The sequence below is a fragment of the Megascapheus bottae genome, chromosome 7 (genome assembly GCF_031878675.1).
Source record: "Megascapheus bottae isolate mThoBot1 chromosome 7, mThoBot2.hap1, whole genome shotgun sequence".
NCBI classification, from domain to species: domain Eukaryota; kingdom Metazoa; phylum Chordata; class Mammalia; order Rodentia; family Geomyidae; genus Megascapheus; species Megascapheus bottae.
In genome coordinates this window covers 57201578-57229011 of record NC_143515.1, presented here as the reverse complement: position 1 = coordinate 57229011, position 27434 = coordinate 57201578, and the positions used below count along the sequence as shown (strand labels likewise).

General features: G+C 39.9%; 1 protein-coding gene across 4 annotated transcripts in view; it reads right to left on the bottom strand.

Moving 5' to 3' along the window:
• Nucleotides 1–4745: 4745 nt before the first annotated feature.
• Slc8a1 (solute carrier family 8 member A1) overlaps nt 4746–27434 on the bottom strand; it is a 271684-nt gene continuing 248995 nt past the window's right edge. For all 4 annotated transcript variants that reach the window (XM_090337069.1, XM_090337067.1, XM_090337065.1 and 1 more), the window contains 2 exons: nt 25216–25491; nt 4746–8133 (listed from right to left, as the gene is read on the bottom strand). In XM_090337069.1, coding sequence (XP_090193195.1) covers nt 7757–8133; nt 25216–25491 — 653 coding nt within the window. In that variant the 3' untranslated portion in view covers nt 4746–7756. The remainder of the gene's footprint in view (nt 8134–25215; nt 25492–27434) is intronic.

Here is a 27434-nt window from a genome sequence, read left to right as displayed (position 1 = left end):
CATAATCTTTTCCCTTCAATCTGCCAAAATACATTTATAAGCTAGGCTCTTGTTCTCACACCTGGCAATCCCAACTGAGATCTGAGAACCCCAGTTTGAAGCCAGCCTGAGCAGAAAAGTCCATAAGTCTTAATCTCCAATGAACCACCCCAAAGCTGGAAGTGGAACTTTGACTCAAGTAATAGAATGCTAGCCTTAAAGGGGAGTGGGGCGGGGGCGGAAAAGCCCAGGTCCTAAGTTCAAGCACCAGTACAGCACCAAAACAAAACTAAACAAAAATTTAAAAAGACACATTTTTAGAAAAGACCACCTGATGCGTGGCTGCCTGTATTTAGTACTGTACTGTCAAGAGGAAATGAGAGAATCTTGTCCTAATAATTTCTAGGTTTGACTTTGAGGTAGAGCTGTTTTCAATACCTGTTCCCTTCCTCCCACTCTCCCTTCTTCCCTCCCTTTTCCTCTATTCTCTCTCCCTCCTTCTCTTTCACACACAAAACACATGTAGGAGAATTCCTAATTAAATCTAAAGACTTGTTATCAGAAATGCTTGCTAAATAAAAGGAAGAAAAGTGAATTTCTTTTAAACTTTTCATATCCATTTTTGGAAAAATATAGGCAAATAACATTATTCTGAGCCATTTCCAAACGGTGCTCTAAATTTGCATCTTTAACTGAAAAAGGAAATAATCAAGAATGTGCTTTCTTCCATGCCTGTCTACCTTTTTCCATTTATAAAAAGAGATCTTGTAAAAAGGGAAATTGACCTGGTATGAACTTCTGGGAAACCATAGGCCCTTTGAAGTTCTTCCATACACATAATTGATTTTCTTTTCATGCATTTTATCTCTATAGTTTAGGAGAGATGGGATAAAAGGGATCTGGCTAATTCTCAGAGAAATCATCTTCTACCATTCCTTTATATTTGCACTGGTGAAATAGAAACTTGGAAAGAAATAATATTGAAAACAATACTTTCTGTGTGCAGTGTCTTAAGACCAGTGTTTCAGAGCCATCTAATTCTAGTGGAGCTGTCTATCCTTGTGGAGCATTTTGGCGCCACACAATATCCCGTTTTATGTACTATTTAATTATTAAAATGCATCCTGAAATGTAAGTTAATAATATCAAAAGGGAGCCATTCTTTTATAAATGAAAATATTATCAAACTATCAAGTTGGGAAATTCGGAAATTTTATAGCTTAAGAAATTGAAGGAAAGGAAATTATTGAAAGCATTTTTATAAGACATCTGGACAGGTTCAGTGTATTCCCCTATATAATCCAATGATATGGAAAGTGTGCCAAATACATTCTCTTTTTTGCTTGTCAAAGACAGCTTCAATTTTTATATAAAACATGAAAATGAAGGCTTTATATTTATATAGTTGTCTTTGGAAACAGAATCTATCTTCCTTAAATGTAATGACTTTCAAGGGTAATATGTGATGAAACACATTTCTTTCAGGTTAAATTTTCTCACTTTTACAAACAATTGTGTCAACAAAATAAAAAATGCTTGCACATGCAATTATTTTAGCAGTGACTCAATTATATGAGCAGTATTGCAATACAAAACCTTTCTAGATTTCTTTCCTGGATTATCTTTCAAGGCTAAAGAGTAAGAAAAGTATTCAAAGGCATCTAGAAAGATCATTATTTTTTTAAACTAACCATCTGGCTCATGTCATTTTTGTCTTTGATATTTATACAGTTCAATTTATTCTCTTTGTTTTTTTAAGGGAGATATTTTGAAAAGTAATTGCATATTTGGTTACTTTATAGAATTGTTCTTTCCATCTGGAAAGAATAGGATACAGAGTCAGAAATCTGATTGGCACATGACAGTTTTAGAGAATTAGTCTCTACTACTATGTGGCTTCAGGGAGGGAGAGACAAGGGGTGTAATAAAATCTTTATGTAATCTTTATGTAAGGAAAAGTCTCTAAAAAATCTATTGGGCTTCCAAATGAATAAAGAAGTTCAGTACAGATAGGCTATAAAGTCATCCTAACAAATAAATCTTTCATTTCCCCAGAATATTCTTGGATCTGACTGGGTATATCTGTCTTTTTAGTCAACGAATTAAGGAGGATAGCTTGTGTATTAGCTGTCAAAATTGGCTCAGTAATGCTGGAGTTAATCTCTTTGGGTGTTTGAATTTTCCATATCAGGAACACAAGACTCATGGAGAAGCATTTGACCCACTTGTATTTCTAATGGAAGCTATATGTTGGTTTTCTATCTGCATATACCTCAGCATTATAAAAACTCATGGAGGTTGGGGATATGTATGTTCTTGTTCTTACTCTTTCTCAATTGCTACCTTCATATACCGATAGAACAGAAAGCTAGGCAGATGGGCACTAAAGCCTAACAATGTGATTCATAGAGTAATCAAATAAATCGTGCAGCTGTAGTATGTAACAGTAGGAAAAAGATCTATCCTAAGCATTTTCAGAGATACCATGTGATGTTTGATGACCATTTTTTCTAGGTAAAATGTCATCATGTCTTATTTTCCTTTGACGAATTCACTTTTAGAGAAATGTGCCAAACCATCATTTGCAGCCCGAGTCTGTTGCTGAGAGGCAAGAGCAAAACATTACTCAGGGTACATGACTTTAATGGGAGTGGCCAATAGGAGAATTCCAAAGTAGGGGGGAGGAAAGGAAAGGTATGTATGTGAAATCATGCTTTTTCCTAAAATACATAGCAACCATGATTTATATGATCATTGCCCTCTAGAAGATGGTGTTAGAAGATCTTTTCAAAACTAGAAATTTGTAGAGTGTCTGGGTCTATCTTTTTGGACACTTTGGTAGACTGGGGAAAGAATGGTCACAGAAAGTTAGACACTTACCATGTCTTGTAAACTGGAGAGCTGAAACACTTTCCTTGGGAGTCTCCCTTCCCTGGGGTTCCTCCTCCTATAGATACCATGTTGTCTGCTTTGGGGGATGGTAAGGCATAGCTTGATCAAACTTCAAAAAACAACAACCCTACAATATCTATTTCAGTTGTCTCCTCTTCCCCTGCTATCAGTGTAGGATACCTTCAGGAGCACTCAGCATTTTGGAATGTGCTGGGGGTGGGGAGGATGCAAAGACAATGACTGACAAGTGAAAAGTACATGATAGAAAAGAATAGTGGAAATACAGTCCATGAATAAAAATCTAAAAAGCTAATGACTTCATTTCTGGTGGTCCTATGTTGGTAACACACATGGAATGCTGTCTCTTCTGCACAATAGATTCACTTTTTAAAAAAAAAATGAGTTGAAGTTCCTTTAGATCTTTTTTTTTCAGGTTGGCTAATAGGCAGTGTGCTGTGGCCAAGTGATTTATGACAACAAAAGCTGAATGCCAGCTGAAGGTCAGGATGAGAGTTGGGATTGTATATTGTCATCCATAAAGTGGCAACAAGTTCTCCAAGTTTTGAAACTATACTCAGGGTTTGTAGTGGAGGCAACTGCCTATGATAAGAGATTAGATATCAAAATCAAAGGAGATTCCAGACTTCCAGTTCCAAAACAGTGAAAGAAGTCTTTACAGGGCTGAAATGTATTCTTTTATTATTGCCAAGGAAAGTTTTCTCATTTTTCCAACAGAGCTCTCCAAGACGGGCAGAACAAAGCTGTCGCTCTCACCTTACTCTGATAGCTTAAGGCTCAGGGGTCTTGAGTTGTGCAGCCACCAGTGGATTATGCCCAGTGCACAAAAGACAGCGTTGCTGCTATGACTATAGAGAGAGGGCATCACACCACATGAGAGCGAAGTTCTACCAAGTCTTCACTGATCGAAGGACTGAATCAGAATCTTGAAATAAATGAATATTTATTCATTGTCACTGAAACACTTTGCTTTGCTAAATGTTCAGTGGTCAAGGTACTATAGCCATTGACTTACTCAACTTTTTATTTATGAAGTAAATACTGGCTACTAATTTTGTCTCAAACTAAACATTAGTACCAAGGAGGCATATAAATTGTTTGATTCAACACTTAGTTCCTTACCTACACTATCTATACAATGATATAAGGAAAAATCCCATGGAAAAGTTTAAAGCAGTTCAGATGTATAAAATGACCATATTCCTGCACATGGCATCTAGGTTCTATTACAGTAAAAGGTTGCATTTCCCCCCCACAAGCATTTATTTCATTTTTTAAAAAATTTCTGCCCCTTTCTACGCTGTTTTGATTGTAGAGACAGAAAGTCAATAATATAATTTGGATAGTCAGAATTGAGCAGACAGAAGTTCTAGTGGCAATTAAAGGGGAAGCAGTATAAAAAGCCCAATTAGCTGAGTGTGCACTGGCAGGCAACTACATTTCAATGATCCGTTCAGTTAGGATTGAATGATTTGAGGTAATTCCCTGTATGCTAATGGTTACCTGACCTGTACCTGCCTGAATTTATGTTCCTGGATACAGAAAGGAAGAATCAAGAGCTATTCTCAGAGATTGTAAAAAAGGATTTGTAAAATAGAGGCAACACTTATCTTAATTTTTGTAAGCTGGACAAATATGCTGACACTGTACTTTCTTGGGCCATGCAAAAGAGAATGCTGGATGATCTGATATTTGGAAGAGCTTGAACCCTGGGTGCCTACTTTCTTTAGCATGAGGATACCAACTGTACAATAATATCTTTTTTGGTCTTTATTTCCTCAGAACATGGAAACAAAAAAGTGAAGTGGATGACGAGAAGACATTCCATGGTACAGAATATGCAGCATAACTAGTGATTAGATCATAAACAATTAGAAACTTTATTTTTCTGTGTCAATAATGTGTACCATTTATAAGGAACAGCACAATAGTGCACTTCCCCCCCAAAGCTGTGCACAATACACACAAAATAAAATAATCAAACAAAATGAAATAATTTTACACAACTATAATAATTAATAACAACACTGGACAACCAGAATCATATTTTCCCTATAGTAAGAAAATTGAAAAGGCAAACAAAATGAAAAGCTTTGAAATTGAAATTTCAATTTAATAGTAAGAAATCTTTTAAACTCCTCTGTAAAGATTCTCTACAGGGTTATTGACATTTCAAATATGGCTAAAAATGAGTGAAAAAAATCTTTCTAGTGTTTAACAACTTATATTTCTTGACTATTTTTACTTGGTGCTTCTAGGCTAGCCACCATTTTTTAAAATCTCAAAAAAGGAAAGAAAACAAGAGTTAGAATGGGCCCCCCAAAGGAATTACCAGTCTTGGCGGTGGGGGGGGAGAGCAATGTCAGGTCAGGAGTGAGTCACAGCAAAGGACTTCTGTCACAGAGAGAAAAGTAAAGGTTATCTGGGCATTCGCAGTGATGCATGTCACCAACATCATTGCTTTTCTTGGTTTAAAATGGGTAGATGGACGTTTCTTCAAGTTGGTCAAACATAACCTTTACCCTCTTTTAAGAAGTATCTTGGATATTTAAGCAGTTGAATTTGTACAGTGTTAGTGTGTTTGTATTGAGTTTCATAATTGTTTTTCTTTTGCTTGCATGACAAAACTATTTCAATAGGAGCTGTGTTCATGTGCACTCATGGACACAGCAGTCACATTCACTGAATAAAATATCCCTGGAGGCTAGGAATCCAGGCTTCTCCAGGTGTTAGGAGGTTGCACACGATCTGGCATACTGACTTGGCAACCACTGTTCCATGGTTCACTCAGTCTCTAAATGTGCATTTAAAGAATGAATGATCATGATTACTGAGTGGAAGAGTGAGAAAATAAGTCTCAAGGGCTTATTCTGAAGTGTTTTTGAATCAGTACAGAGGGCCAGGAATGCCTCCAGCCTGGGACTCCATCGAGGGAAGGAAGGAGGCAAAGGCATTTTTAGCTACTCACTTTGGAATGTTGGGTTTGTCGAGCTCTTTGGTATTTTGATGTAGAAAGAGCCATTTCTTTTCAATGGTTAAACCTACCTTTTGCCATCCTTCTGGGTAGGAGGTGCTAATCTCAGTGGCTGATCTTCTCCTTATCATAAGCTGAGGAGACATACTTTGAAAGGCCCATTGGTCACTCTGGCTTTATTTTTACGAAGGGATTACTGACAAATTCAGAGGGGTCTGGATTGGACGGGACAAAAAATAGGGTTCAACATAGGCTTTTACATTAAAAAAATGAAATGAACAAACTAGCACTGTCTATCATCTGTGCCAGACAGAGCAGATGTGCAATAAATACTTGGGGCAATAGGGTATTTGGGAATGGTGGCTCTGAAAATCTAGGCTCATTGAACGCATCCACTTCTCTCCAGTGCTTCTTTCTTTGGCCTACCTGAATGAATAGGGGATTATGAGAGACCTCTGATGGGTTCCCCATGGCTAATCTGCGGGGTGCTTGGCAGCAGCCTGCTATCCCCTCCGCTGCTTTTAACTTTCTCCCACACGACAGTTATTGCTTCTAGATATGAATGTGCAGATTCATGAACAGTAAGCCATTTTCTTCTTCTATCCCTAGTCATAATTGAACTCAGTAACAACACAAAAGTAACAACTCAGGTGAAAAGAAAACTCATTTATGTCTTCACTGTCCCATCAACATTGCTGAATGGGAAGATGGTATTCTCTATACTCTACTATATACAGATAACACATTGTTTTATTTGTTTGTGTTTTTTTTTCCATCCATGCACTGTGTAACAAGTATCACAACAACATTCCCAAACAGGCACATGAAGAAGGAGCAAATGTTTAGTCATGAGTGGAACAGGACTGGGCAAGCTATGGATGCCTTAAAAAAAAAACACACACAAAAAAAAAAACCTGACGGACACATCTCAAGCAACAGCATCATGGTATGGGAACACATACTGATGCAAATGGAAAAAGGAAGATAGCCTTTTGAATGAGATTAGTCTTTCTGTTTGCACAGAGCAGGGTAGGGAGGAAGAGGAGGAAGAAGATTGAACTGGGACACCTGGCAGGTTAGCTGGGCTGGAAAGACTAAGGGCCTTGGCTAATCACGGTCCAGAGCTTAGAGATCAGAAAGGAAGGGGTTTTTGCCTGTTCCTGGGAATCCAGGCACGTTATCCTTGTACCCGTTGAAGAAGAGTGCCAGGCACCATATCCTAGAGTTTTAGCCCTCTACCTAGAACCGTGGCTTCCTGGCTCCATTCCTGCTCCCTTGCTTCTTCTCAAAGGCGGCTTCGTCTCTAAGCACATCCAAGAAATAATGGAGAGGTTTGGTCATATAGTGAAGAACATGTCTTTTCTTCTATGCCCAGATTCTTTCTTAATCCAAAGTAATCGAAAAGTGGAAGAGGTGAGGAGACTCTTAATGCTTTCAAAATTTACCTCAAGCCCATTTAACTTTGGATGGGTCATTATGTTTCACCAAGAACCTTGACCCTCCCAACAAAACAATGCAAAGCAGAAACAAAACAAAAATGAAATGAAAAGTTGAACATCAGAACATTAGGTACTTCCCCAACCCCACTGAAAACAAAATTGAAAACAAGAAAACAACCCAAAACCTTAGCCATTTATGAACCTAGAGAGAGTACAGCTCTTCTAGACAGAGCTGCAAGCTGACCCTGCCTCCGTGTCTTGTTCAACATGACGATGACCCGGGAATGGGAGATGACGGTTTCTGACTTCGGCCCTAGCACAGAGTATGCTCTTGAAGCTGGATTCCATCAGCAGGTAAGCGAACATGACAAATGTCGGTTTCCTCTGTTCATTGTACATAATTTTATGTATATATATGTATATATATATAAATTTACTATATCTGATTGTTCCTTTAGAAGCCTTTTATGTGGCAGTAGGCCTCCAGGGAGGAGAATAAAATGTACACGAGCCACAGGAGCACAAAGAGGCTGGTAGTGACAAGCTTGGCAGTCCGGGGCCCACCTAGCTCACCTCCGATTTCTGGCCTCCGCCGATACAGCAGCACCCCCACATTGATGAAAGCAAATATGGTGAAGAGAGTGACAGAGAAAGCTAGCGTGCCGGGGGACACTCTGAATTGTTCCCCATTGGTCGCGTGGTAGATCGCAGCAATAGACCAAGCCACGCCGATTCCCAGGAACACGTTCACCGCGTTGCTGCCGGTGACATTCCCTATCGACGCGTCTGCATACTGGTCCTGGATGGCTGCCACTTTGCTGGCAAACGTGTCTGGAAAGAAAGAAGAGAGAAGCTGATGATGCTCAACCTCCTAAGGATGCTCCTGGATGGCTGGCAGCTTCAGGCCCACTGTAATCTATTTTAACAACATCCCCAAAGGTTCTAGGTCACTATAGGTTGAAAGCCATGGCTGTAGGTGGATCACTGAGGGATGCTGCATCAGCTGTTCTTGTTTATAGATGAGAAAGTTATGGTGACAGGAGAAAGAGCAAGTCAGTAGTGGAACCGAAAAGAATCAAACTTGAATAACAGCTGGCATTTGCCCATAGCCTTAGCAATGGGAAAGCAGTTCACCTGTCTTCCTACATTCACTGTTAAGATGATTCTATGAGGTGAGGAATCTTGGCTTACAGAAGATAAAGGGGTAGCTACAACATTCTACCACGGGGGAGAACCCACAGTGTCACTGGAGCTCTAGCCTCTTGTCTTCAAGACTTAGGCTTGTGTATTGTGGTTCCTAGCCTTTTACTGTGTCCTAAGTACCAATGCCATAGGGACTGATGACCATCCTCAAAAACGCTCTGTTCACCAATACTCCTGTGAATGTGTCTCTCGGTGGAATGACAAAAGTCATGGCTTGCTGTGGGAAGCAGAGCACAGAGGTTTTGTGCCCGCTGTCACCACAGACTGTGCCTGAGATGAGGATACTCATTCTCCAGTTCAGATTGTTACTGTTAAACTAAGTTGTTCCAGGAGACATTCTTGTTGGCAAGAGGATAGCTCTCTTTATTGTTTTGGAAAGGTAATGTAAGAAGAGTAATCTGGTCTAGTTTGAAGTCAAGGCAGGGCAGGAAATAACCCCTTTCATTAAGCATGGAAAGAGAACATGCCAGGCACTCTGTTTCTTACCCAAGTGATGACCAATTATTGACACTAACTTCCTTTCAGCTACTTTTGCACCATGCCTTGGGCAGTTGGCTTATTGATATTAACAATGGTCAAGTTGAACTCACATCTTCAAAGCCAGTAACAGAAAGTGTTACGGAGCTACAGAACGCTGCATAACCTACCCTTGTCTTCCCGAGGCTCCTGGCATGCTCTGTGCCCCAAGTAGCTGTATGATACATGATAAGATCTTGCTGCTCTTGCTTTTGCTACCATCAGATTCCTGATAAACATCCAACGGTACACTTGCAGACTCTTTCCCTTATGTGGAGTAAGAAGGTGCTGTAGGCTGATGAGAGAGGCTATGTGGTATAATGTTCTTTCTGAAAGGAAGTTGGCAAGCCTCGGGGGCCTGTCTCATTGACTCTGACCACTGTCTGGGATGAGTAGCAGATTTTGTATCCCTTTTCCAAAGAAATGAAAAAAAAGTGAAGATATGGCACTTGTATGCTGGAAAGTAATATGAAATCATGTTATGTGCAGAAAAACAAATGGAGCAAGATAAGTCAAACTTTTAAGATTTTAACTTTCAAGCCAAATATTGGATATATTCACTCATTTTTGGGAAGCCAGACCTAAGGACATGATTCTAACTACGGGCATATATAAAGGAAGAAGGGAAAACAGAGGAGGAGAAACCGTAGACAGTGAATACATTTCAAGTATATTTAAACCACGAGCAAAGATCGCAAAAAGAAACTTCAGTAGGGAGTTGAGAGGACCAGGAAAGAGAAAGAGATAGGAAATAATAGAGAATGAAATAATAGAGGTTATTCTGATTAAGATATAACTGCATGTGAAATACCATGGTGAAACTCCTTGATCCAATTAATACACACAAAAAGATCATGAATGGAAAGTAAAACAGGCTTTATGGAGGAAGGGAGCAGATAGAAGAGGAGGAAAAATGGACATGGCAAGTAAGAAGAAATATGGTTGAAGTAGTAAAAATGACAATAAAACCTGCTTAAATTACTTTAAACCAGGAATGGAGTTAAGAGATAGTTATAGAGTGGTGGTGGATATGGTCAGGGTACTTTGTATGCATGCATGGAAATATCACAATGAAATCTCTCAGTACAGGGCTAGAGGTATGGCCCAAATGGTGTGTGTGTGTGGCCACATGCACACACACACACACACACGTACGTACATGCTTACATGCATACATATAAGCATATATAGTATATATAGTGTGTATATATAGTGTGTGTGTATATATGTATAATATATATGTAGAGTATTTGCCACAGCTCATCCACTAGATATTAATTTACAATCTTTGAAACTGGGACATGGTGATATCATGGCCCTTGTTCAAGACCTTGAACAATACAGTCAATTTTCCTATCAAATGTGTTTGATTCTCAAATGGTCTCTATCATGCTATCCTTCCTCTAAAGCCTGGATGTTTTCTTTCTTCTCTGTCTATTCTAGGATTCCCTGTTGTATCCACTTAGACATTTTGAAGCAGATTCTCTTCAGATGGTTTCTTGTGCAAAGACTGAAAGAAGGTAAAGGTGATTTGCTAATCTACCCTCTGGATTTCTATTTCTCTGTGCATCAGTGCTCTCACACTGTAGTCCAATAATGAATGTCACAGAGTTTGGTGAGTAAAAGCAAAGCTAGACAGATCTTAATGGTGTTTTGCATCCTGGAGAACTATTAGGAGATGCTGCAGCAACAGCCTCAATAAAGAAAAGAAGCAACTTTGCTTTTCTTCTTCAAGGACAGGTTGCAAAGTAAAGGAATAAGAATCCTAGGAAAAACAGCTTATAGCTCAGCTGTTGCAAGGAGCGCCTAGCACTGTTAGAAGTGAAGGAGCAGCTAGCTCGAGCCGGTGGTGACAGATGGCTGCTTTAGCTGGGCAACTGAGGGAAGCGGAGATTCCCTTCTATGCTGTAGAGACCAATTACCTAGTTGTTTCAGTGCACAGTCCCACTTGCCTCCTCTGGCATGTGATGCATTAACACACAATGCACTGCACTTCCTTGGTGTTTTGTCTTTATTCAGAATCCATGGACTATCTGTCTGCTCTCCAGACTAGAAATTGTGGGTCCTAAAAACCCCAACCAGTCCTTGGGGTTGAAATGGAGGACATACTGTGTCTGCATGCAGCAGTTTCTTCTCTCTCATTCAATTTTTCCAGTAACCTATTCGTGTAAATATTACATAAAAAATTCTTACAGGCTGCTTTTCTCTGGAGTCCCTAAAAATTGTTAGCTGAGGTGATAAGCTTGTTACATAAATAAAACATGTTTTGGGTTTTATGCACCTGGGTTATACAGCAGACTTTTGGTTTATTTTTGCTTTCAATTCAAATGCTATATTTTAAAAAATGTGAGAACACACGCACATTCAAAACATGAACCTTAGCTCCAACAGTGATAATTCTGATTTCCAAATGAAGTGTGATGGAATCACTCCAACTCATCTTCAATTGTGGCTTTGCTGCTGAGCGCATAGAGTGACTCACCACTTAGAATACATCAGTTGCTTCCGAGGCATACCCCAAATGCTAAGTCCAGAACCTGCCTGTGGCTGAATGAGCTGAATGCTGTCCTCCAAAGGAAAACCCAACATCTAACTTCTGCCTTGGTCTCCAAAGGGACATAATCCTATCCAGAGCTTGGCTCATTAAATGCAGAGATATGGGTATCAGATGTTCAACATGTTGATAATTGCATGTTTTCCTATGTATACACACCAAGCTACAGACTTGTACAGTTTTGCTTTTAATTCCTGCCTTGAATTTGAAAATCATTTACATTGGTTGTAGTTTCAGACTTTTAACTGCATATTCTTTGTTCCCATGACTATAAATCAATCAGGGAGAAGAGTCGGTTAAGAGGCAGTATGGCTGGCATTAAGTCATACATCATGAAGTTTAGACATAATTGTTCTCTGCAGACCTCTTTCAAATTCTCTGTGCATAGGTTTGGCTGAGTCATCTGGTCAACAGGCAGGAATAACACGTTGGTTTGTCTTCCAGGAATTTTTTACCTGTATCATAACAGACTTCATCACTACATATAGACTATGTCTTAAGCATAGGCCATAGGAGGTTTCTGTATTATCTGAGACAAGGATTTCATCACAGAGGCTTTATCTTACTTTCAACTCTTAGCAGGCTCCCTGGACTTGCTCCCCGACCCTGAAGTGACATGTATTCAGGAACAGACCCTGGCAGTGATTCTATCTGGAGTCTGGGCTGTGGATGGAGGTTCTGTTGCTTCTCCTAGTATCTATGAATTACTGACAAGTTAAGACACAGCCAAAGATGAGCCTCATGGTTAATAGGTTGAAAGAGCCTCAGTAGGGAGACACAGCAGCTCTCCCTACTATCTGTGTGTTCTGAACAAGCAGCTTCATATTTTTAGGCTCCAGATTGCTCGTCCAAAATGAAGAATTTTGGTCTCTAGGACTCTTTTCTGTGACTTTACTGTTAGAATGGTTTATACAAAATATCAACATACTAATTTGTTTATGTATGTAATTTGTATCTTGGTGTTATTTCCATTGGAGTTTATATGTATTTTGCTTCATGAGAAATACTTTAAAATCCTAGGAAAAATTTTGAGACTTAAAGATCTTGTCAATGCTGTGTCAGATTGTGTCAATACTCTATCAATGTTTATGAAATTGCATCAGGCAGGGGAGCCTTGTAACTTTGACTTTTAGGTGAGAAATGTTGGCAAAATTATATGTTTCAACTGACTTGAGCACTCACCCTTTCCATGAGGCAAGCAATGGTATAAACCTGGACAGAGATGCCTGTAATTTGAAATCTGTGTTTTATGTCAATAATGTTTGTACACATGGAGATTTTTGGTTTAAAAATGTAAGGGCATGGGTGGCTTTGTGCCTATAATCCTAGCTATTTGGGAGGCTGAGATCTGAGGATCACAGTCTGATGCCAGCTCAGGTAGGAAAGTCTGTGAGACTCTCATCTCCAGTTAACCACCAGAAAACTGGAAGTGGCCTGTGGCTCAAAGTGGTAAAGTGCTAGCCTTGTGTGAAAAAGCTGAGGAACAGTGCCCAGGCCCTGAGTTCAACCTATGACTGACAAAAGTAGACTTGGGGCTTTCCTCTTATTCAAACTCTCCAAGGACTCAGAAACAAACCCTTTAACGACTACCTCATTTACACCAAGGGTAGAAAAACGTAATTCTAAGAGGTGGTAGTGGAGGAAATGTTCCAAGGGCCCAGTGTGAGACCCAGTAAAACTTAAGTTAATCAGAAGTGGAGAGCAGCTGGTCTATTTTGGAAGCATCAATGCACCCGATGTGCTGGGCATTTTGCTTTCAAAACAACCTGGAATGGGGCCAGTGGTGCACACCTGCGATTCTAGCTCCTCAGAAGGCTAAGATCTAAGGATCATGGTTTGAAGCCAGCCTGGGCAGGAACTTCCCAAAGACTCTTCATTTTCAATAGAACTGTGGCTCAAGAGGTAGAGTGCTAGCTTTCAGCAAATAAAGTTTATGGACAGCCCCCAGATCCTAAGTTAAAGCTCCAGAACCATCACAAAACCAAACAGAAACAAACAACTTGGGTGGGCAGGCTTGGTGGAAGTTATGCACTATCTCTCTCTCTCCTTCCTTCCTCTCTCCCCATCTCTATGTCCCTTGTTTCCATCTATCTACACTGAAGGACAAAAGGAGGGGAGATGTTTACCTACATTAATTAGATTCTGGGTCCTCTTCTTAGAGGAGATAAGGTAGGAATTGAAGGGAATGAATTAACATGATTCACCCTGGATATACCCTGTTCAATATTACTAGCAATTTTTATGACATAATAGAGCCTGAGACTCCATATGTGTCATAAATCCCAACTTTCATTGATTTTTAACTTTTGGGGAGTTATAACACCCTTTAGGCAGGCATTCTAACATTATAGTGCCATGTACAAGTTTGTAAACTATTCTTAAAATTAGAGCTGAGATCTCCTAGTTTAAGGCCCTCATCATACCAGTGGTGTTACTTAGACAGGGGTTATTCTCCTGTTCTATGCTCTCCTTTCCTCTATATACATTGGGACTTCAGGTAGAAATGTGCCAATTCTTCTGCTGTCACAGAGGGCCCTAAACAGGTTTTGTTTTGAGCTATGATACTTAAATAAGCATGAAAACCTTGCATCTATGCACACACTCTCTCTCTCATTCTCTCTCTCAAACACACACACACACACACACACACACACACACGCGCGCGCACACACACACACACACACACACACACACACACACACACACACAATTTACTTCATGATTTATGTGAAAGGAATCCTTCTTTGGTTTCCAAATGAAATTCTAGAGGTCAAGGAATTATTGATGTCTGCTTTCTTAGGAATAGAGTTGTAAAAAGCTATGGGAAACAAAGCAAAACAAAACAACTCGCTTATAATTTCTGCCCATGAAAGTTATCCCTGAAGAGATTGGAAAAGAAATGGTGACTATGACGTGACCTGTTTCTAGACATGAAGAAAACAGGTAAGTAAAATAAAATGCTCAACAGGACTTGGTTTGGCAGGACCAGAGCTTCTGTTTTCAGTCAGTATATCTTGTTTTAATGTTTTTTTTTAACATATAAAGGATTGGATACATGTTTTTTGAATGCCATAAATATCTAGTGTCATTATTTGAGATTGTCTAATTTTTTTGTCCCAGTTTTGAGACTTGAACTCAGGCCCTGGGTTCTATCCTCTAGCTTTTGTCTACTCAAGGCTAGGGTTCTATCACTTAAACCAAAACTGCAACTAGCTTTTTGCTAGATAATTTGAGATAAGATTCTTACAGACTTTTCTGCCTGGCTTTAAACCACAATTCTCAAATCTCAGCCTCCTAAGTAGCTAGGATTTTAGGCCTGAAGCAGCAGTCCCCTGATAACACTTGAATTTTTGATGATTACAAGTATCACATTGCTTTACAGATTAGTTTGTACTTCCTGGTTCATTGTGGACATTGTAAGAGAAACTTAAAATTGTTTTATGCTACATAGTTCTTATTAATATTCCAAAGCTGACTCAGTTCATGTATAGAAGTTGAGACTCCTTACTGTCTGAATAAGAATCCTTGATGTTGGAGTATTATTCTTTTTTTATTGTAATATATAGAGGGGTTACAGTTATATTTGCCAGATGGAAGGTGCATTACTTCTCACACATGGATACCCAAAGTATTACTTTAATTACTATTATTTTTTTGGTGGGACCGGGATTCAAACTCAAAGCTTTGCATTTGCTAGGTTGGTGCTTCACCCCTTCAGCCATGCCTCCAGCCCTGTATTTTGCTTGTTATATTTGGAGCAGAACTTTTCTTCATGAGCTGTTCTCCAACAACAAATCCTTCTATATTTCAGCCTCCGCAGTAGCTAGGATTATAGGTATGAGGCACCAGGGCCCAGCTTATTGGTTATTTTATTGATGAGAGGCCATTTCCCCATTTTCTCTAAGTACATAGTACATAGTGGCAACTCTAAAAACTTCTAATGAAGTCTCATGCTGAGGGATGGCGGTCCCTCAGCAACTTAAGCCACAGAGCCCTAAATGGACAAATGGGTTAATTTGAGATTCTGCTTTGCCATGTCTTATCCATCTTGAAAGCTCACCAGGCACAGATACTTTCAGATAAGAACATTTTCACAATCAGTTTGGGCATTTGTGGTTATTCATCTCCTCAATACTATGCTCTGGACTGGAAAACTATAATTAGTCTTCTGCTGAGTCTTTTGGAGAATCATTTTCATTTGGAATTAAAAGAAGTCTTGCTTTTTGTCTCAATCTACAGTTTTTTTTTTAAACGATAACCTAATAATGGCCTGTAATTTATGAAGAGCCATGCCAAAAAGCTCTCACGGGCTCCAAAAGAGGAGGGAAAAGAAAACAAATACAACACATAATTTCTTGATTGTAAACAACAGAATCCAAATAAGCTATTTTCTCCAAGTGAATGAAAGAATAGATATTTACATATAACTCCTTTAACATGGCCACTAGCAGATCCTGGGATAGAAAAGATGGCTGCTGCATAACAAGGCGCCAGTGATACAAAGCTCATGTTCCATTCCTGAGGAGAGGAAGGAAGTGAGGTATGGGTGTTAAAGAACCATTGTGACGTTCTTCTAGCTGGCACAGTGCATCAATGCCAAGTACTATTATTTCCTATCTATAATATGCTCTATCCCAAACAGACATTAACATTCTTTTACAGCTACATGTGAGATTTGGCTTTTAAATTGACTGCATACATTGTCTTCTAAAAATACCACTAGATTTAAATTCATTTTGTTATTCAAGCAATGCTCATGACATGGGGAATTATGATTTCTTAGAGTCTCAGTTTTCTCCCTGTGAATTTAGCAGCAATGTATATTTCTTTCTGTAGAGGGCCCCTGCCCATGATAGACCTCCTCTGTCTCTGCTCTCTTCCTGGGGCCATGGATGAGATTTGGAAATGTGCCTCTTTGGCACTGTGTTCTGATCAACTAAATGAATTGGCTAGAGACATTCAGTATTTATTGATCATTAGGCATAGAGTATTGCCCTCGTTGTGCCTAGAATAAATGGTTAGTACCACCCTGTGACACTCCCATCCTTTCCTACCATCTGTAACATATGAACTGAGATTACTCTGGGAGTACTTTGAAAGCTATATGATTCGATGAATGCACAAAACCACCACGATCAAAGCTTTATCATAGTCCTGTCATTTGCAAATGTCTATAGAAGATATTGTAATGAATAACATCTTAAAATTATGGTAAATTCTAATATTAGATGTTTTTCAACTAAGTATAACTACAAGCAGATAGAAAAATTCATATTAAAACTGGTGCAGCTAAAATTTTGAGAGAAAATAGAACTATAGAATCAGAAAACATACAGTTAGCTTGCCTGGGATAGGGGAATCACCTGTAAGGAGCCACAAGGGATCTGTCTGGAGTGGTGAAATGTTCTGAAATTGGATTAAGGTAATGGCAACATGAGGCAGTGAGTTTATTAAAAGCCACTGCATGGAAGAGTTCGAATGCATTAGAATTTTATGAGAGGTAGGCAATGATTTAATAAAGCTAGAATTGTATGCTGGCCCTGCAATGGAAAGGAAGTAAACGTGTTCTTGAGATCTTTTTTAAAAGTTGTATTACCTTTTCTGTAAATTTTAACCGAGAAAAAGCAAGATAAAGGCACAGTAGTTCATGTTTCAATCCCAACTTAATAGGTAGACAATGAATCATAGGCCAAGGCCAGCACCAGGAAAAGATTAGCAAGACAGATCTCCATCAACAAGCCAGGCATGATAATTAATACATGTCTGTAACCCCAGCTCTCCAGGTGGTGCTGGAGAATGCCTGAAGCCACAAAGGGCCAAAAGTGATAGCCTTTGTGAAAAATAAAAAGCATAAAATGGTTGGGGGTTTGGCTCAAGAAATAGAGTGTTTGCCTATCAAGAGCAAGACCAAAGTTCAAACAGCAATTATCACTTGCATTTACAAAGGAAAAGAGAGAAAGAAAATCATCAACTTAACACCCTTTACAAGTTCTCCATTGAAGACCCTCCCTCTTGTTCATCTCCTTGGAGCAAAATGCTCCATGGAACCAATGCTATTGCTATACTTGATACCCTTGACTTTTGAAATGGACCCTGAGACTGAGAATTCATTTACATCATTCATACATAGCTTCCATCCTTCAAAAACACACAAGCACGTGCACACACACAGGTGCGAGTACCATATTTCTGCCAAGTGTTCTTGTTTGGGCCCATCAAGAATTTGTAAGGGGGTCTGCACTGACAGAATGGGATGAAGTCTTTTTAGCTCCTGTCTCTTATCCTGTGACTTTTATGGGGCCGAGTGAAGCTAGCTTGTGTGGGCTTGGGGCAGGAGTCCAGAGACTCTGCAAGGCTTCAGGCTGGGCATGGTGCATTCTGAGCACCCCTGCTCCCTCCCACCTCCTGGTAGATGATGTCATTGTCATCATCCTGGTTGCACTCCAGCCTTGTGCTGGATGCCAGGTGGCACCGAGTACTGCCCTTTGAGAAATATATATCAGGGATTGGTAAAAAAAGAAAAAACCTAAAAGTATTAAATACATTTGTTTTTAGCAGAAAGAATACAAGATGCAAATAGTTTCTAAAATGGATCTCTCCCAGCTTCTTACAAATGTTTCGAGCTGGCTGCACACAGCCTCTTCCACAGTTTTTAGAACAGGAAAACAGGCAGTCCTAGTGCTGGGTATAGAGCAAATCTGGTAGAATCTGGTGCACAGTCTTCCTTTGTTTCCATCTCTCCTTGTAAAGTTTGGCTTGTGTAGGCAGCCTTTGGTTCCAGTGATGTCACCTATTTGTGGGCTAGCATGCTGGAAGGCACAGGACCCTTTATCTCCAGATGGAGAGTTGCTGGAATGGGGGTAAGATAAGGTCTGGTGGGAAGCTGTCCGAGTGACTACTCAACTCTACTCCTCTGGTCCTGACTCCTGGCCTCGCTGCAGCTGTGGTTCCATTTTCAGACTTTTTGGTTAGTAAAGAAAGTGGCTCATACTGACCATCTGGGAACAAAGTATACCTGACCTTTAGCATCCTGTTGGGGAGCGAGAACACCAAAGTCATTGGGAAATCTTGCTTCAAGTTGAAGTAATTCTGTTTCTGCTTCCTTTTGGGGGGCCTAAGTAAATCGGATGATACTCTGCAGCGATGCCACTTCTTGAACCCTGTGGCAAGCTGACGTGAAATTATGAGGATAAAAGTCAGAGCAGTGTACATGCAGACAATGGAAGTGCATGAAGGTTGTTTACCTCTTGGGAAAACACAGCAAAAATAACCAGAAAGATGGACTGAGCATTTATATAGCTGCCATTTCAATGGCTAAGATATATTGTAATCTGCATACCCCACCAGCGATAAACTCAATTCATCAATATATCAAAACAGATGGGAAAAGAGATGTATTATTCCTTTTAGTGTCCACTATATGGACTTATGTAATCATGACTACAATTCTGTAGGAGACATTTTCATGATTCAGGCTAAGAAAGGCTAAGAGACTTTTTGTTTCTGGAGTGTGTCATATATTGAATACAAACAGGAGAGACAGCTGTTTTGAACTCTGGTCCACCTTTCTCTAAAAGCTCCTATTCTTTTATATCCCCTTAGTGCATGTTTATGAGCTCTGTATTAAGAGAAAGTATGTCATTCATTTAGAAGTTAATCTGTTAACCAGTGATCTATCTTGTGAGTCCTGTACAGACAACACCAAATCCATGTTAAATGGGATGTAAAGAAAGGAAATAATAGAGTCCTCTCAGTAGATAGAACTGCTTCTGTACCCCCTTTCTTGGGACCTACCCACCCACATTCAGTACTTGGCATGTGTCTCACAAGCAATGAGGTCTAGCCCTGAGCTCACATGCATAACTGTGCTGATGAGAACAGCCCTGGCATTCCACTTACTGTCAACAACTGCAGAGCTGAACATCTTTAAGAGTGTCCAGTGGTCTTAGTGTTTAAAACTTTGCATTGTAGATTGTAAGGTGATGGCTCTAGAACGAGACTTATTAATTTCCGACTTTATCTAAAGTATGAAGTCTACTAGCTCTTGTTGCCAAAGGCAATAATAATACCTGTGAGTCCAAGATAGTGAATACAGCCCCAGTGTTGCATGTTTTCAAAGTGGAAAAGGCTCAGAAAGAAGTAACTAAAAACCAAAACCAAAACCAAAACAAAACTTGTAAGACCTATGGAAAAGTCTGATTACTACTTTAAAAACAAAATCCAAAGTGGTTGATATAGTGGTCGAATACCAGATTACAAATTCTACAAATTATCATCCCAATAAACTTGGACAAATGATTAATTCCCTATGAGATGTCCTTAAGTGACATGAGGCTATTGGATGCCCACTCTCCAGTAAGCTATAACTATAGCTTAATGAAAGGGCCATTTCTGTGTCCACCCATAGCTATGGTGCCCCATTTACTGCTAAGAGTGAAATGTCATGCCTTCCTGAGACTATAGACAATGATCTGTACAATTCCAAATTATTTTAGGCGCCGCTGAGCAGCAAGAGGCAGTAATCTGTAAACTATGTTCTGCTTAAGTGTGACACAGAATGTTAGTTTTGAGAGTTATTAGAAGCCAGGAAATTAAAACCTGAAAAAATGTAAACTACAAGTAGTTACTGCGTTTTCCGTTCTAAAAATAATACAGGGTTTCCTAACACAGTGAAAAGGAAAAAAAATCCTCATATCGAGAAGAATACAGGGAACAAAACAAAGAGAAGTTGGGAGGAAGGGGAATCTTATCACATCACTGATGATATAATAAGTTAATATAAATACTGGGTTCATCACACACACACACACACACACACACACACACACACGCACAGTATGCTTTGTGGTAAATTTTTAAAAATTGCCTTTCTTTCTTCATAGAACTTTTCACATTTATCCTCAATGTTCTGACAACTTCTCTTTCATTTGAGTTTTTTTTTTAGAGTTGGATTCAATGTGCGAATGATGAGATAATTATTTCCTGTGTCTTACACTAGTTTCCAGTAGACAAAGTATGCGACACCTACATATTACTTAATCATTCTATTGATCCCATCTGAATTGCCATGTAGTATAATGTCTATTTTGTAGTTAAGAGAATGGAGGCTCCAAGAGTCAAGAAATCGATTCCAGCCACACAGTGAGTAATGAGAAGCCCAAGTTTCTGAATTCCATTCTAAAGCTTTTCTCACACACTATGAGAACACACGCAAACAATAGGTAGCACCAGTTCCATACCAGATTCTTTCTAGGGCATTTACAAGCATGGGAGTGATGTGACTTAAAAATAACACACTTAAAGAACAGTTATTTTTTTAAGTCTTTGTATCCAGAATGGAGAACCCCCTAAGTCTCTATTTCCCTTCATGCTTTAAAATTGCCAGAGGGAATCATTCCTACATGTCAGATTTTAAAGGATGAAGGGATATTCAAAATATTCAAAGAAATTGAAAAAAAAACTTCCTTACAATGCCAGGGGCTAAAGTACGGCCTAGACTATTTGTTTAAAAACATTTCTGGTGCTCAAGTAAGTAAATGGCAAAAGGAAGCTCCAGGAAAAAGTAGGTAATGCCAGACTTGACTGGGTGGGTACAAAGATGGGGACTATGGGAAGATAGAGGAAGAGGTAAATGGGGCTGATTAATGGGCATTTCAGGGGGAAGAAGTTAAATATGGATTGACTGTGGGGAGGAGGAAGAAGGAGCCCAGGAGTCTTGGCTAGATGATGAAAGAAAGTTCTGATCTAGAAGGAACACGTTTGGTAGAAGAGCAAGGTCATTGTAGAGCAGAAACCACTAACTTTTTTTGGAATGTGGCCATCCTGAGCTGCAGATTAGACATCCTACATAGAGGCAGGGTCTCGATGGATATGTGAATCTGGCTCAGAAAAAGCCATCAGCTAGATAGATACATTTGTCAGTTATTGGCATCTAAATGGCATTTAAGCTATGATGACTCTGTACAGGGAGTAAGACTGGGCGGGGAAGAGAAAGGGCTACACAATAGACTCTTGGCTCTCTTCACCATACCAAGGTGGGAAGAGACTGTTTTCGAGTCCTCTTTCTCCAGACACAAAGATCTGCAGCACTAATACTTAGAGAAGACTCTTCTGCTACGAAAGGGAGTGGATCTTCCAGTGGGTGTAGGCGCATTTAGAAGGCTGGAGATAAGTAAGGACCCTTATAAGTCCTTCAGTGCCAGTAGATGTAAATGAGCTTTGGGTCCCAGCTAGCATGAGGAAGTCACTGCCTTACCTGGAAAGTCATAAGATTTTCCCAACAGGATGTTGAATAATGCTGTAAAAGTACTCTTAATGAGATATGTGGTTATTTAAATCCTGACAACTAGCAGAGGAAGGTTTCCAACACCTGTCTGACCAGCAGTCAGAGGATCTGAGAAGCCTCCTGTAGGAAGAGGCAGCAGTTCATCAAGCCTTGTGGAGAAAACCTTCTGCTTTAGGAAAAGTGGCCAAGATATCAGCCCAGAGAGGACACTGAGCCCCTGGGCAAATACTAATTAATAGTAGACTGTAAATGGAATGAGTATTTTTTTAAACTCTCTTACCCATGGCAACTGAGCTTTGCCATCTAGAAACAATAGCACCATTTTAATTTATCTTTAGGAGTCAGACGATATGATAAATTATTGCTCTGAATCAGCACGGTTGAAGGATATTCTCACCTCACATCTTTCTTTAATTTTCATAACTTTTTAAGGAGGGAAATGTCTCTCTATAGCAATGATTATCTGAAATTACTTATGAGTTTATTGTTTAGGGAATATGCTGTATAGTTGACAATGTAGCAACTCACAGGGGCTGTACCCCACAACATAGCAAGGAGACCTGAGTCTGGATAAGAAGCATTTATGGCAGTGGAGAAAAGCCGTTTCAACAACTAAAGGTTTGGTTGGAGTCTCCCCAAACAGTTTTTCTTATCTCTTGATGTCTACCTGAGTTTGGAGTTGGGCTTTAGGGACCCAATACATAATTCTTGAGCACCAGAGTCAACTATAACCAACATTCCATACTCCAGAAAAAAAATTAATCACATGACTGCCACACTTTTCAAGTGAATTTAATAAAACAGAATGAAATACCACCGAATGTCATTTTTAAATAAGGCACATATTCAGGAATAAGGATTGGAGGCTGGAAATGAACTTTTCTTTTTTTCTTTTGGTCAGTCGTGGGGCTTGAACTCTGGGCCTGGGTGTTGTCCCTTGAGCCTCTTCAGCTCAAGGCTAGAACTCTACCACTTGAGCATAGCACTACTTCAGGTTTTCTGATGTTGAGTTGGAGATAAGAGTTTCAAGGATTTTCTTTTCCAGACTAGCTTTGAATTGAGATCTTCAGATCTCAGCCTACTGAGTAGCTAGGATTACGGGAATGAGCCACCAGCACTAGGCTTACACTATTTTTTCTTTTTGAAAACAAGGGAAGGGACACATTTAGTGGAATTACTGCTGCCTTTTCAGAAATGCAAACTGAGAGGGAAAGTGGGAGACAACATGGGAGGGGAAACAAGTCCAACAAGAAATATACTCACTACTTTATGTGTGTAACTATCACCTTGACAATAAAATTAAATAAAAAAGAAAACAAAAGAAATGCAAAATGATATGACAATTGACATCAGAGACCCCATTTGCCCCTATTATTACCATTAGCTCATTTTCTCCTCAAGGGCTGTAAGCCAGGCAAATACTGCATGCTAACTTGAAGCCCATGTGAGATAGTAACTTAACACAGTGCCTCAAGAAAATGGATTTAAGACTTCCTTGAGAAGCAAGGTAGATGGATGATGCTTCATTTCTTTAGTTTCCTTAATTATGAGATAGGAAGAGTTTAAGTTTTTCTCTTGCTTGGTTAACTTCTGTTATCAATTGTCATGGGGAAGACTAACAATAATGATCACTCTGTGTGTGTGTGTGTGTGTGTGTGTGTGTGTGTGTGTGTGTGTGTGTGTGTGTGTACAAGCACTCTCCAGATTGCTGCACTGTCCACTAACTCACTGGACACTCAAATCATGTGGATCCTCTTAAACAGGACCCTCTTAAGTGACCAGCCACTTGAATAACACCGTGTGTTGTCACTCATTAGCAGAACTCTACAGACTTCACCACTGCCAGCAGGGTAACGCAAGGTAGCTCTACATTGGTTAGACAATCCTAAATTATTCAACACAAACAAGTATAAGAGCTGCAGTTTTATTGAGTTCTTTCTATATCCCAGGTGCTTTACTAGATGCATAATTTATGTTCCAATATTTCCTCCAATCTTACCACTATCTCACATGTTAATTATAGTGGTAGCCCTGTTTTACAGATGAAGAAGCTCAAGCTGTGAGTAGTTAAAACATCTTGGTCATTTGAGGTGATAAGCCTGCATGAAGAGTAACTGGGAAGTTGTGAAAACAGGTCAGTGACAGATGTCATATGAGAACAGTGGCCCAGCAGTTATATTGCCTAGTGACATCACAGTAATATTACTTGGGGGACGTATGCTCTGATGCTCTTGCAATAATGGAGTGAGTTGATTGTGCATTTCTAATAATGTGTCACTATATCAAGTGACACATGATTGTAAATGATACATACCATTGTTCTCAGGCTCAACCCGGAAGGCAAGATTGCCCCATCTGGCAAGGTTTAGAATCAGGACTGTGGTAAGCATGGCTCTATCAGCAGGGCTATATTTGCTGCCAGAGCTGTCTTTGGGCAAACTCACTTAATATCGTCCTTGGTCTACTACTTGGTAGAAAATATATGTCTGTCCAGATGCCCACATGTCCTGGGGAATACATCCAGCATTTCAGTTATAACAACTGGTGTTAGATTACCAGAGCTGCTGGTGACCTTAAAGCATACTGTTCTGAGATTTAACCTTGAGTCTTCCATTGGTTGTAGAAGGAGATCTCACACTTGGATTTATTTTTTCAGTAAAACCTGGGAATTTGCTGCCATTAACATTTGGGGGGTGATTGTGTGTTACTAAGATGTCCTAACTTAGGAATAAGCCTAGTAAATTACAGTTGTAGCTTGGAAGAAAAATTCAGCTTACAAGGAATACATGAAGCTATTTCTGCATGAAGCTATGTCCACAGAATGTATACTTAGCTTACTGGCTTTGGTCAAGATTACTTTTTTCTTCTCTGATCGACTTCTTACTTACATTCCCTAATATTTGGATCAATAAAATATTTTTCAAGTAAGCAAGAAGTGCCTTAGCTCTTCCAGTGAATACAGGTTCACAGAATCATCCAAATTTTACAGCATAGATACAAGACAGAAATTTTGTCCTTTCAGACTCTGTTTTGTTTTGCTACTCATTTTGGAAGTGTTTTCTGTAAAGGGAGGCTGATTCTGAAAAATATCTATCCATCAAACAAATCATCTTTCTCCCTTTGGGCTTGGAGACCCTTTGGGAATGTATTCTTTTCAGTATTATGATACCAGCCAGCTTTATAACCTTGAGAAGTACCAGCATTTGACAATGCACTTGAGTAGAGACAATATTTATATCCTAAGGCTTTCACCCTTTCATAGGCCTAGTGTCTCATCACAGCCCTCGAAGAAAGGGATTAAGAAGACAAGTGAGCTTCTGCTTATGGAGGAATGATATATGAATAGATCCATTACCTGGCACTGAAGTTCCAAGGGCAACAAACACAACCGCAGTCACGGAATCTTTCAGGCCAATGGTGCAGCCAAAGTGCGAAGCCAGGTCACCAATGAAAGCTGTCAATAGGCCAATCATAATAATGGAGACGATGAAGCACGCCCAGCCATTCCAATACTCGGTAGGGGGAACGAAGGCAAACAGGACCTTCCAGAACACAGTCAGAAAGTGCATCACGTAGTCAAAACAGGAGGGAAGCTTCTCCTCCCCACATTCTTCGTCATCATCATCTTCCCCTAGAGAGAAAGGGATGGAGCACATTTTATTATAATTCAATTTTTCCTTGTGGGACTCCTCTTCTCTTCTCTCTGTGTGATTGGAGGTCATGACAGGTAGGTAAATCTTGGGGTTTCCCCAAGAGCTAATCATAATAAACGAATGAAATTATCAAGTTACTCACACTGTGACTCCTTGGACAGTGGCAAAATTTTACTCCACCAGGTCTCCTTCTGTGCAATCACTATTTTATCACATTTAATAGCATTTGTGTGAGAGCAATGAAAGAGGTTTCATCCTCACAGTGGGGAGATGAAAAAACAAGTCCCTTTTGAGAAAGATAATTTGGGGCAGTGTTCTAGCAGGGTTCTGTTCTTCCAGCTTGAAGTCCATCTCCTAAGATCAATGGCCACCTACAGAATCAACTACAGGACAGTGAGCAAATGAGCTGGAGTCAGATTCATGACCCATAGGTCTTGTGCCTTTATGTTCTACAGCTATTGCAAACTCAAACTCTGTACTAGGCAAATGGGATTATTTATATTTTCTGACTTTGAAAGCCATATGCATGTTGGGTTTTTTTGTTTGTTTCTTCAGAACTCAATCCTTTTCCTTTCTAATTCACTCCCATGGAGTGCTTACCAGCCTGTACCACAACCTGCTTGGAACCTCCCTGTCTCGGAACTCTTGTGACACAAGCTCAGCGCTTCTCAATATATGTTCTCTGTGTCAGGTGCCCTGGTAGCACCAGGAAATGTATTAGAGGAGATGCTGAATTAGACACAGAGAAGTATGCAACAAAAAATGTGAGCTTTAGCAAGCTTTCTGTAAGACTGTGATGCCTCCTCAGGTTTGAGAACTGTTGTGCTCTTTAAGCAGTTCCTGTCTATTTTCCTCTCTTCTCCAGCTGACTATGAGTGTTTCACTTTGTGTCCCCAATGCTCAGCCTGTAATCCTTGCTACTCAGAAGGATGAGATCTGAGGATCAGGGTTCAAAGCCAGCCTGGGCAGGGATGTCATTGGTGAGCATCTCCGATTAACCGCCAGAAACCATAAATGGAGCAGTAGGTCAAGTGGTAGAGCACTTGTCTTGAGCAAAACAGCTCAGTGATAGCGGCCCAGGCTCTTTTGTAAGCCCCAAAACTGGCATAGGAAAAGAAAATTGGAAAGGAAAGAAAAAGCAAGTGGGACACATGAAGAATATGTCTGAATACTGCAGCACAGTGCAAAGACCACCTGAAGATGCAGCAATACAGACATGTGCAAGCCGAGGAGAGAGACCTGAGGGAAAACTTGTTGACAATCTTGACTTCCAGCCTCCAAAAATGGTGGGAATCTACATTTCTGTTGTTAAGCCTCCCATTCTACAGTATTTCATGATGGCAGCTTGATAAGCTGGCATAGCAGTCTATTGAAAGCCTCCTGTGCTGTGGCATTTAACTTCCAGAGTATACCAGAACTTAATGTGACTACTATATACCAAATAAAAACAAAATTAAATCTGGGCACCTGTAGTTCATACCGGTATTCCTAGCTACTTAGGAGACTCAGGTCTGTGGGTTATAGTTCAAAGCCAGCCTAGGCAGGAAAGTCTGTAGGAGTCTAATCTCAAATTAATCACCAGAAAGTTGGAAGTGGAGCTGTGGCTCTAGTGATAGAGCAAAAAACACAGGCCCTGAGTTCAAGCCCCAGGATTGTTCCCCCTCTAAAAATCACAGAATTCACAATCGTTGTTGATGATGTGGTCTACTTTCACTTCTCATTTCTCTTTGACCTTGCAATTTAGCCCCAGGTATATGTCAGAGTTTATTCAAAATATGGAAGAAGAAGACCTCATATTGTGTATGTGCCTCCTCTCCTACCTAGTCGCTATTGCAAAAGTGGGTGGTGGTGAGGTGGCTATAAATACACACACACACACACACACACACACACACACACACACACACACACACACACACAT